Genomic DNA, 13,216 nt, shown 5'->3' with positions numbered 1-13,216 from the left:
TGCTTTCTATAGTATTTTCACCTTTAAATATTCATGGCACCTGACTGTGGGAGCAGGTGGCACACATTTAGCACTTCTCGCAGCAATCCTCCCTACAATTTAAAGTAGAATGAGTTACAGCAGATTACTAGACAGCAGATTTCAGGGGGAATAATGCCAGAAGAGGCAACCTGCTGCCAAGACTTATTTAAACATGCTGAGAGGCCTGAGAAATTCTGAGATAAATTCTCTACTTCTCCCTGCTCTCCTCAGAGAAAATTATGGCTTTGTTTATTTATTTATTTAAGATGAGCACAAGTGAGAGTGGTTGCTTAAAGACAAAGGAAATACACAAGAACATCCTGGTAAAGAATCACTTCTCATCAGTTTTGCTTCTGTGAGCTGCAACCGAGTTATATTTGTCTACACAAATGTGGTTGAAGTTTGACAACCATTTTCAACTCCTTACACCCTTCTACAGTCAAGGCCTTTCACCAATTCTTCACAAGTCTTTTCAGAAGAAAAACTGCACAGGAACAATCTGCACCACAGAGGCCATCTTCCCTGCATGGACTTTTACATAAAAACATGCCCAATATGAATAGATGAAAGTATGAAGTGCAGAAAGTCACATAAGAGGCTGTGGTGAGGTCTCAAATCTAAAAGTGAATTCAAGTATCGACATGTAGTCAAGTAAGGTCAACAATTCCCCCTCCGCTCTAAGGCTCACTGAGCTGTCAGGCTAAAATAGCTGAAATGACCTGTGGGACGTTTGCCACCTTTGATTTCCCAACTCAAATAGCTGGCTGTGCATTTAAAGCTGACCAGCACAGATTCCAAAATTAACAGCTAGCTATTTCACTGCCACATTTGACAAAACTGTAAGAAGTATTATAACATTCACAAAAGCTGAGTAGGCAAAGGTAGGGCACACAAATAGAGAGTACAATTTTCAAGAGCACCCAAGCCCACCACATTTTCCATGACTGCACCGAGAAGTGGCTGGAGAGCTTTCAAAGTCCCCTCTCTGATCCAGACAGGATTCAGTTGCAATGGTATACACATCTTTCATATTCACAGCTGTGTATTTTGTTGACTTTCTGAAAAAGACTAATACTTTTAGGTGAACTGTACATATCACAAAAACATTTCTGAAAGATATTTTTTACTGAGTAACTAGATTAGAGATATTTAAAAAAACACCAGACTGCTATAGCAAATTGTTTAATTCTAAAAGCATCTCACTGTCTCAGTGGTAGGCAAAGCTATTGTAAATGGAACAGACTACAGCACACAAATGCAATAACAATTTGCTTAGGAGAACTAGATTCTTAGCCAACAGGAAGAGCTGCAGATCTTCACATACAACTAATTTCATCCACACTGCTGACATGAATTATCTTAAAAAACAAACAAAACCAATATGGATTAATCCAAGTTACACTTGCACATGAATTTCAAAAACAGCAGAAAACCCTTGAACTTCCCCCAGTGGTTAAAAGGACATTTCACTACTCAACTATAACGACATTTTGCACTTGAATTACATCTAGCACAACAGAAAAACATTTAAGGAATCCAAACCAACTAAATTGTTAACATTCACAGTTATCGATTTCTTAAAAATCCACTCCACCGTGGTTTACCACACTGAACATACCTGCCTGCCACAGGTCAGCCATTTCCCTAGATGAAGCAAACATGCTGAAATAACCCTTACGCAACTCTCAACTCAGTGGAAGATCTTCTGTGGCTAGCACATATCCCACAGTATGCAGGGGACAAACTGCATAGGTAAGCAAGTTCAGTACTAACATGCCTTCCTGGACAGTTTTTTGTTGGCTAAGACATTTCTTATATAACCTGAGTGCACTGAAGGGAAAGTGCAAGAATGGGCTCAAAAATGAGCACAACATACACAACCATATTATCCATAATCAAGAGAGAGAGTCAGCTAGGAACAGCACAATTAGCTATTTCAATGGACTTGCAGTTAAAAAAGACTTATTCCATGCAGCATGACACAGATACTTCAGCATCATTTCTGAATACGTCACAGCATGTAAGTATCAATGGACAGCAACAGTATGCTGAAATTTGCACCAACTTCATAGTGATAAACTTGCATTTAGCAGTACGCCCTCAGTTTGTGTATTTGCCTTATTGGCTCCTGCCCAATTACAAGAAAACTGAATTTCTATGTACAGCTGGAGAGTGAAGTTGATGGTAAAAAGAAACAAACAAAAAAAACTGGGGCTAAATCAAATGCTTCATTATATATAGTGCAAAACATATTTGAAGCAAAATGGAAAAGCCTCCAGTTCAGATACATTACAATTTCCAAGTAGTAAAAACTTTTGAAAAATCTTTGGAATATGTAAACAAATTAAGTTAGTAGCTCTTCTTTCCAAATACAGATGCTTTCATTGACCTACAAAGAGCGATGTGCTTTTAAAATCTTCTGTTCACTTTTTAGTTCCATTGTTTTCAGTCTAGATGCTATTTTAAGGTTGATTTTTTTTTTTTTTAAGCAGGTCTCTATAAGAAAAAATACAAGTCTACCTCTCAGTATATTGTCAACCTCAAACAAAAGCCTCAAAATCCTACCTATGTACCTGAAGGAAAACTCAGATGCCAAAAGTTCGGAGAAAGAAAAAGAAATAAATCTAGTTAATACAATTATTTTAGTGCTTTTAATAAATGCCACACCAGTTGATTACATTTCACAAAAGATTTCTGCTTCAAGGCCATTACATCTGTAAGCACAGCTTGCTTTTAGTTTAGGAAGCTACTCTTGCATTACATAAGATTTCACATTTTTCAGGCAAACATTAGCCTAGTGTACTGAAGACCGGGACATAACAAAGTTTAAGGAAGTCAAACCAATTGCCAAAATATAAACTTGTTGCATGTAAATTTAAAAAGGCCTTGCCATTACACACTGTTCCTAAGGAGCTTGTGAACACATCTTAATGGACACTTCTCACAATAATCTGCTGTTCATGCATTTGAGATGTTATTTTCATTTGAGACTACGGCACTCTCCAAAGGAAAGTTGCTATATCAAACTAATTTCAATCATTCTAGCTGAATTAATCACACTTGACTAGAATAAATTTTAATTGTGCTGAATAGTCTATTGAGTTTGGCGATTAAAATAAGAGTCCCATAGTTATTTCTGTTTGCTACTCGCATTGGACTCCTACTGCAGTTCATATCTGCATCAGCTCCTGTGAAGTACACGTACCAATGGACTATCAAAATAGTTGAGAGAAGAATCAGACGGGTCTACATATATCCTTGAAGCTCTTTCTCATGTATCCTAGCTTTCTTGGCTTACCTCAATTTCTATCCCAAACTGGCATACATAAGCATAACTTAATTAGAGGACTGCCTGCACAGGTAGCAATAACCATGATAAGTTCCATCGTGACTGCAATGGCTCTTCAAAACCAAATTAATTTCATTAGTGTAAGCCTTCAGATTGCCATTACGAAAAATCTAACTAGCCTGACATCTACACACAGTAGACATTTTTAATTAGTAAGTGAGATATGTGTTTGAAAGAGAGGAAATAAAGACTTTTTATGCCAAGTTCAGTCTAATGCCAGCAGAAGGCAATGGAAAAAATTCCACATAGACAAGAATTCCTTGATTTTCTAGGTGTCCACATTCAGAGCTAGGAGGACAGCTTCATTTCTGGAATATAGTTCCTGAGAAATCCTGAGTTTAGAGTTAGTCAAATTCTAATCTCCTCACTCAGCAACCCCAGGGATTTTGACTACCAAATCTAAGAATTTTAGAAGTTGGTTACTTTTTCTGTTTTTAACAGAGAAAAACTAAACAAACATATTAAAAAGTCAGATGCAATCCACTGGAGAATGTCCCCATAGCAGTGAACAGGAATCCCTTATAGAGCAACGGTGGACTTTATACTATCCACACATATATGAAAGAAAGCATACTGCAATTTTAAAAAAATAATAAATTGTGTAAAATTAACATGGAGATTTGAACAAGATCATAAGGTAAGACTTAAAAAGTCAAACTCTGCATCAAGATAGCAAGGCATCAAAGTCCAGGGAGCTACACAAAATTTCATACAATTTTGGTAGGTTGATCTTTCCCATTTGGCCCCCTTCAACATCAACAAATCTAATGTCAACAGGTAGATTCATACAGATGGCTTGTAAACTCATGTTATCAAGTCCAACTGTCTCCATATACAAGCAGAAAGTGGATACATGAAGCCCAAGGATGCCAGGGAAGCAGATTTAGATAATCACATACTGAAGAAATATTAATTAAGATCTACTATGTATAAAAAGTGTTTATAGTTCACCCAAAATAGAAGATGGCACTTGAAATAAGTAGCTGCTTATAAAAGGCTTCTGATCCATACCACATTCATAGCATTAGTACATAACCCAGTAGTGAGATAAATCAGCATGTTGGAAGTTTTAAAACTTGGCAGCCCTGATAAATTGAGTGGCTTTCCCCTTTAGCACAGCTTCAGCTGAGAGTGAATCATAGTTGAGAATTAAGAATGAAAATACTTGAAGGTCAAGGTCTATCGTTCCAGTCATTATGACTATGCCAGCTAAAACTCAAAAAAAAAAAAAACAAAAAAAAACAACTGTCCTTCACTTTTAAAAACACTATTTTACCACTGATTTATTCTTAACTCCAAAAAAAGGCAAAAATTAAAGAACAATAAGGTCAAGATTCATCATTCTCTCTTCACAGTTCTCCCTCACCGACAAAAACTCTGTGCCTTAAAGTTTTCCTTTATTTTCCTCAAATGTAGAACATGACCTTTACTCTGAACAGTTTTTAGAACCAAATGGGATTTTAAAAGGTACTGACAGATCATGATTGAAGAGTAGGTTGAGATCTTCTTTTTGCATTTTCTATTACCGTATAGAAAACAAAGCAAGCTTCTGCTCTTGAGATCCTAATTTAACATGCTATAAGTACAGCAAAAAGCAAATCTTCAAGTGTTGAACCTTCCTGTGCTTTGAGAGGGCACGAGGGTCCCCTGAAATCAGATACATATTGCTTTGAATTAAGTTAGATAACACACTGAATTTATCTTGATGGGGGGAAGGGGGAGGAATTGAATTCAGAAGCTGTTGAATTTAACATCTTTATTTATGGATCAATTTGGTATTTAAATGCATGATTATTTCTTATTAAAACTAAGAATTCATCCTATCTAATTACACAGACTGATTTTGCTTGAAGTGTTAGGTTTCCACAAATTAAGTAAGAAGATGACTTACACCAAGTTGTTCATACAGTCCTAGGCACTTTGTCACCTAATGGAATGTATGCCAATTGGCCTCAAGATGCAGACCTTACTTCCTTTAACAACCAGCTGTTTCTATACCTGCAGCCATTTTCTCTGAAACAAATGCACCCCAGTTTCCGACTGTCAGAACTTCTTAAAATAGCAGTTCCCTGGATTCAACTAATGCTAAATCTGCATGATGGAAGAAATGTATTCAAATCTATTTTAAATGCTGCAAATCCCTTTAAATAGAACCTTATTTTTGAAAGAGCCCAGCTGTAATTTTTTTCTACATAAAAGGTTTTATTTTTTACCCTCCATACAGCAAACACTATTAATGTTTCAGTTTCTCCAGAGACTGTATGGATTAGACCAAATGGAAAGTTGCTATGACAACATCACCATTATTTTAGGTATTAGGAATTCATGCCAAGTTAAACAAAGGGCTCACATGGTCAAGAACAACAGCTCTGACATCCAACAAAAAAGTCCATTTTTCAAGTTTTGGAATAATAGAACGTTTAGCCTTATATTTAAAATTCTAATGAAGATCAAGATTACAGCAACAGGACAGTATCTTTAGCTCTCCATCCTGATGGTAACTTCTGACAATTGTCACAGTCAGGAAGAGGACAGTCTGATCAGAGCCACTTTTCCAGCATGCCCAGAAGACTGAGCCCCACAACCCATTTTCAGAATTTAAAAGGCTGAACCGTTAGAGACAAAAAGAGGTGAGCAATGATTGCTCCCAAATTTAAGCTCCTGCATCAAAATATGGAAGTCTACAGGCTATGAGATAGCAACCTTCACATCCTTGTTGCAAGAGTTTCAGAAAAACAGTACACATTAGACAGTGACTTATATAGCTGACACTACATATTCAAAGAACAATCTAACCATAAATCTTAATAAAAAGATTTTAAAGTTTAGATGCAGTTCACAGATCCCCAGAAGTAGTTGGATAACATACCCGATTACAGTTCAATCACCCCTTCTAAAAGTATGGCTCTAACTGTTTATGAAGGCTTGTTCTTTGCAAATAGGACACATTTTCTGAGCTTTGTAATTTAAAAAGTTCTAAATACAAGGTTAAATACTAAATTGTCTAATGTGTTTTCAAAAATTGGGCTTCTGAGTAAAACTGTCTATACTTTCATTAAGCAAGTGAAAAAGTTAGAGAACCAAGTGGTTTGATTTACATTCTGAAAGCTTGAAACTTTGCTAAAATTATTCTCAGCAAGACCAAGTGGCATTTATTTTAAACTTGCTGCTTAAACATGAAGACAGGCAGCTTAAGACTCATAAAACTGAAAGTTGCTTTCTCCCTGAGACACTAGTGTGTTCTAAAGATTTTCTTTAGAACAGATGCACACTGTATCTATGCATCATATAAAAACAAACCCTTCTGAGCAGAAACCGAGAGCATTACTGATTAACATTTTGTTTATTTGTTGTTATTGAAAAAGGACACCTACCTTGACTCTAATAATAGACTTACGGTGATAAAAGCAGCAAAGTGCTGCAATCAGCATTTGAAAAACATTATAATCCTTCGGCATGTTCAGTTCTTCTGTTTGTATGTCCTCAAGACTGAAGATGAATGGTCACAACTACTAGTCTCAGAGATTTAACAAGCTCTTCCTATGACTACTGTGCCTGCCAGAGCTGACACACCCCCCTACTCACATATCAGACAAGGACACTTTCCACAGCTGAAGCTGATACTATCAATGCAGCAATCACTGGCATCCTTGCTGCCAGTATGCCACATAGAGTATGCCAGAATCCTCATGTGATCTGCTCCACTCACGAGTGAAATTCTAGCTCCTCTATCTTGGTATCCGAGTCAGAGCTGCACACAAGTCACCAGCTCAAGACAAACTTCTCCTAACGAGATACAGTATCCTGTCTCCCTGCACTGGTAAGAGTTTAAACAGTTGCTTCAGCCCAGTCATGCAGCATTTTCTATCTGCATCATCAATATCTTTCAAAATATAGAAGATAAATCAAAGATGAAAAGCAGTTGATCAGTGCTTGATGATTGTTGCTTATCACATGTGAATAAGATTTACATCTTTAGAGCTTATGTACAAAAGGGAAATTATGAATCTCTTGATTTTTCATTAGGAAGCTTCTGGTGATCAGTCCTTGAAGAAAAAAAAATGCTACAAAACCAACACTGCCAGCATGGTCAGTGTTAGGGGCGTAACCAGGGTACTATCAGCATTTAAACTATCAGTAGATAGCTCCAGTTTGATGATAGTCCCATAGAACAGTGCAAGTTGCAAGAGAAAGAAAAGATGCAATTTAGAAACCTCTGGCTTGACAAACACCAAACAAGTTACATTTTTATGCCTATTTTCTATTTTCTTGGATGCCACAGTCACATACAGACATTGCCATCAAGACTGTGATAACTAGAATATTTTAGCTGCTGCTCCACAGAACAGAGAGATTGAAAAAAGAGAACTAAAAACTGCCTAACAGATTCTTCTATGCCATGCTTTTAATCTTCCTGCCTACATTCTGCATTCTAGTTTAATTACCACAGTATCGTACTCTAAGGATACAACTACATCACAAATTGTCTAGAGAATGAGATTGGGACATTTCTGCATTATCTGCTTATGCAGCAGACTCCTCAACCAGATGAAAACTAAATTCTTCAGCTGTGTCTCAGATTTCTTACTACTATGCAGGTTGCATAGACCTGCCTAGTCCAGAAGTTACAGATAACTCAGATCTCAAATTATGAGTTAGCTCCAAGAACTGTTTAAAAGGAATAGTTACTTACTTGTCCTTTCATGTCAGCAATACATTCCATAATTAGGAGGATGTATATATTCAATGTTTATTGAGAAGCAATACTTCCTACCTAATAACAGAGTACCTCCTTCCCACACTGAACAACTGAATGAGGTGAAATGTCCTCAGTGTTCAAATCAAACAATGAGACTTGGCACATAAGGTAAGCAGCAGCACTGAGCAAAGAAAACAGCACAGCATACTAAGGTTTCATTTGGTATATCATGAACAGAAACTGCCATAACAAGAACTCAAAACTATACCAGGTGACAAGAAGGGCTATGAGGATGATTAAGCTATTTTGGCAACAGAAAGCGACGTGTTTAACAATGCAAAATCAAGTGGGACACTTATTCCAAAAAGCATCAGAAAAAAGTTTAGAAAAGGAGAAAAGCTCTTTAAGGCAGAGGGGGAAAGGGACAAAATATTTTACGACCAAGCAATAAATAAACATATTCTGGAATTTAGAAAAAGGTTTTCAGTCATAAGACTTCCCCAAGAATTGAGGGCTGGAGCAGCAGATCTAACAAAATTCAGTATTAAGCACTTCACTGAAAGAAAAAAACAAACAAACAAACAAAAAAAAACCATCTAAATCCCCACAGCATGGTACTTGTGACAATAGGGAGGATGCAGCACCCTTTATGTACTTCTGCCTTACTCCCTTACCAAGCTCCAGACTACAAAATCAATCAGCTTTTGCTGTGGTTCATTAGCTAATGCACACATATTTCCCCAGGCCTCAGTAATTTCACACATACATTCATGTCTTACAGAGACCTGCTAGTTTTGCAGCTTTGTGTGTGACTCATTTACTCAGGGAAACTTCCTGGTATAGTTTAAATGATCTAGTTTGAATGATACAATTCCTGACATGGTTGCTTCACCTGAAGCAACATGTGAAAATACAAGGGAGATATAGAACATCTTCCCAAACATTTTCAACAGGAGCTGGATTCCTCCTCCAGTCTTTTCCATACCAACAGCATAGAGACTGAACAATGGCATCTTCACCAAACACCCTTCACTGTAGGCACAATCTTTTTACTTCAGTGCACAGCTCAATTGGAAAAGTATATTTGGCTTAATGTTCACGTATCTATTTTTCATTTGAAAGGTTTATTATTAAGCATGACTTAAAAAAAAAATTTACAGCTGCAGCTCAACATAAGCAGTTCTCATAAATTACAGATCATAATTATCAGTTTTCCACTTCCTATCTGTAATGGAATAAGAATCAAAAGCTATGTATGTTGTCAGAATGAGAGAAACAATGACATTTACTCTTAAAAATAATACTGTACAACTTCATAGAGCAGCTGTTGACACTTTTTTTTCTTTTTAATCAGCATTGTATTGCTGACAGGAAAGAGTGCTTTATTTGGATATTTAGATAGTGTATCTATTCTTTTTTAATATAACAGGATTTGTTTATTTATTTATTTATTATATAAGGGTAACACGTGCTCTGCACCTACAGTTCAAAAAACAAATGATGCATTCTTAGGAATCAGAGTCAGAACTGAACCTTTGTATGACACTGTGATACAGTACTATGAAAATCAAGACTAGTGGAAGAAATCACAGAGTACACAAGAAACCTCTGGGTGATGATACAATAATTCTTGCTCTGATGGCTGTTATGGAGCCACTTTCAGCCAGCACAACTAAGGACACCCCTCGTGCCACTCCAAATTACACTACATTCATAGCTAGAAATACTGACTCAGAGGAGCAAAGGACAGTTTAGGCACATTCACTCTTCTGTCCTGCAACTTTCACTGGTACTTTGAGTTCTCACACTCTGTAGAAGAAATAATCTGTTTCACACACAGCAGAAAAATAGTATTTGATATTTCTGAGAAGCCAAGCTATCAATGTGATTCTAATGTTCTCCAACATCAAGAGATCAACCATATTCCTTTCTTTGTTTTCAAGGATTCTTGGCAAGCATTTTAGCATATCTGATAACACCTTCATTTCTTTCAAAGGATGGCTGACTAGAGTACTTTTGGTAGCTAAGTTTACTTAGAAAAGATTTCTAAGCTCATAGATCTTAAACTTATGAGATTAAGGACACTTGATCATATAAGTGTTCCAAATCAACTTCCTAATATCAAGAAGATAAATTGAGGTATTTCTGCCAGTCTCATCTGTATTATTACAAAGCCTCTACAATTACTTTAAGCATTTCATGATCTGGTTTAAATTACACTTATTCAGCACCACAGATCAGGACTGTTCTAACACACCTGAACTTCTTCCAGCTCCTATCACAGTACAGGGCATAATGCAAGAGCTTGAAGTGTTCACACTGAATAGTGTGTACCTGCTCTGGGGAAATCCTTCTTGGCTGCCTTCATCTTTCTGATTTATTTTAATCTTTCTTTCTTTCAAGACAGAATGTTGGAATCATTTCTCTTGGGGTTGTGGGTTTCTTTTTCCCTCATTACAAAAACAAAACAAACAAATAAACAACAGCAAAAGAGATTTATTTGGCTTCAAGGATGCAAATGGCTCAAGTCAAGCAACTGAACTCTGTAAAGGTCTGAAGTTATCAAAGTCTGCAGGGTTAAAGGAAGCTATTTCAAACCAAACAGCACCTGTGTTCACGGGAGTGCTTATAATTCACACAAAGATCTAAGATTATCAATTTCACATTACAAAGTACTAATTTCAGATCAAGGCTCATGAGGGGATCGGTGACTTGTAACTATTATTTGGTACTACATCAACAAATCATGTAAGCATTTATATCAGCTTACCAATATTCAAAAGATCACATATGATGCTACACTAGATTTCTTACCACTAAACGAAAGTAAACAATACACCCAGAAAGCCAATCATAAACCACAGAAGACATGGTGTACTGTACAAGGGTCAGCAGCCTAAATCTGATATAACACCCAGCCAATCCAAAGCACGCTGCTCACTGTTACTGGACTAATAACACCATAGAAGACACAGAGCCTCGTGCTCTGTGCGCATACGCACAGTCTAACCTGGGTTGTGACCATCTACTGCCATGAAATGGCACCTGTAAGGTTGTACTTTATTACAATAGGAATAAAATTTGAAAGAAAAAAAAAGTATTTAAATTTTAAGTTTGGAACATTATTCTTTTTATATGTATGTCTTTTCTCTATAGCTAATTATTTGTGGTTCTGACGTGAGAAAAAGCCAGAAAACAGTGGATGACTACTGATAAATTATTTGTTCACAGAAACAGCATTGTTGCAACACCACTGCCACTTAAGTGCCAGTACTCAGTCCTTAGGACAAGGCCTAGCACCTCTAACCGAAGTTCTGTGGGGAATGCCTCCAAATACTAGTTACTACCTACTGTTCACAGCTGAACAGTTCTTAAAGTGTAAAATACATAGAGGAAAGGGGATGACAACACTGAAAATGCTACTTACTTTTTTCTGTCCTTGACTCAACTGTCAGTGGGCACATAATGTCCCACTACTAGCTCATGTCATACTGTTCCTGTGTCACTTCTTACTAGAACTGACTCCTTCAAATACTAACCTCACTTCCTGCAAGCTCTTGTTGGTGCAGTTCCTGATCATAAATCAGAAGACACAGCTGTAGCTGTTATTACACTTGTTTGCATTGCAGGGGTGCGGTATGGGAGAGGTCAGCCAAACTCCTTCCTTCTCTCTGCAGCAGCTCCATGAGGAAAAATCAGGAAATTCTCTGTAATTATTGTATGGGAACAGCAAGAGAACAGAGATTCCATTTATTTTGCGTTCAAATAAACCTTTGGTAGTAGGAGTAATCTAAAAATATAGATTGGAAACTGCAAAAATAGGTGCCCAGCCTTCTTAAGAGCTTCCTGCTGGGTCCTAATGCGAACTTTAGGACATCTAAATACCTTAAAAAATCTGCTCTTTTATAACTAAAACACTCAAGCCTCACAGACAGCTGGCAATAGCCATAGTTTTTCTTATAGCCATTTATTAAGAAGCTACCAGACTCTACTACTGATCCTACCAAAAACAAATCTTCGTATGCTTGAGCTCCATCTACTGTCTGCCACTTTGTGTACAAGCATTAACCTATTTTGTAAAGTCTCATCTGTCTTTCTTTCAATTTATTCTTTATACTGGATAAAATAAGGAAGTGAAAAAGCACATTTCCTTTTTCTTTTTTTTTTTTTTTTTAATTTTTTTGTTAAGAGTTCGTTCACAACTCCTGGCTCATATTTTCTTCCCTTTCATGTTGATTTAGCTGTCATTAGTCTAACTTCAATTTTGCTGAACACTGTACAGATCTCTTGCACATAAAAAGGATCCACTTATACAATTACTAACTGCAGATTTCTGCTTTTGAAAGTCTCCCCATCCTATCAAACTAAAGTGTTTGTCTGAGATCTACTCCAATTTCAGCTATTTCTCAAAGATGAAAAAATTCTTTTACTTCACCAAGGTAACTGGAAGAACCTCAAAATGAGCCATTAATCAGAACTCCCGAATACCCTAAAATACTTGACTTTTATAGGAAGAGAGATTTTGGATGTATAACACTCAAAAAATTAAACCCAAAAGTCACAGTGTTCTGCTGGAGCTCGTTTTTTATAGCCTTTAGCAGCATGTATGAGTTTGAGAAGGCCTGTTTTCCCCCACATTTTTGCATGACACACTTTTCATGAAATTGAGGAAGCAAATACAGCAAGCTCACATCAACTCACATACCTTCCTTTACTAACTGAAAGACTTGAGGACAAGGAGGCAAATGATCTCAGAGTATTCTACACAGCTACTAAAATTGTATTCCCTGCGCTTACTTTCTAATAGCACTTGACATATAAAACCCTCAATCAGCAAATTCTGCTCCTCTAAGAGTATAACTTTGTAGATGATATCACAACTGAAATGTACTTTCAAAACGACTTCTTCCCTCTCTGCACGCAGACTTACACCCAAACAGTATGTTTCCAAAAAGAGGCAAGACGCACAGACACACGCACTACACTAGTCTTACCCTAATTAGAAGCTTCACCTCCACGTGCTTTGTCACTAAGAATTCCCAAAATGTTTACTAATAATTTGACTTCCACAGGCTATATACACACTCCCTCTTGAGGTTTATGTATTTGTATAAGTCTGAAAATCAACTTCAGTAAGGTGCTGCTAT

General features: G+C 36.9%; 1 protein-coding gene across 9 annotated transcripts in view; it reads right to left on the bottom strand.

Moving 5' to 3' along the window:
- BCAR3 (BCAR3 adaptor protein, NSP family member) overlaps nucleotides 1–13,216 on the bottom strand; it is a 62,101-nt gene that overhangs the window by 24,813 nt on the left and 24,072 nt on the right. The window contains exon 1 of one of the 9 annotated variants that reach the window (XM_085231193.1): nucleotides 8,064–8,108. The exons of 7 other annotated variants lie outside the window; for them this stretch is intronic. In XM_085231193.1, coding sequence (XP_085087319.1) covers nucleotides 8,064–8,093 — 30 coding nt within the window. In that variant the 5' untranslated portion in view covers nucleotides 8,094–8,108. Of the gene's footprint in view, nucleotides 1–6,744; nucleotides 7,069–8,063; nucleotides 8,109–13,216 lie in introns of those variants that run through there. One more of the 9 variants, XM_085231191.1, reaches the window with a different exon arrangement.

The sequence above is a fragment of the Meleagris gallopavo genome, chromosome 10 (genome assembly GCF_905368555.1).
Source record: "Meleagris gallopavo chromosome 10, MGAL_WU_HG_1.1, whole genome shotgun sequence".
NCBI classification, from domain to species: Eukaryota; Metazoa; Chordata; class Aves; order Galliformes; family Phasianidae; genus Meleagris; species Meleagris gallopavo.
The sequence above is the reverse complement of the archived record's forward strand: the minus strand, read 5'-3'. Positions and strand labels throughout refer to the sequence as shown.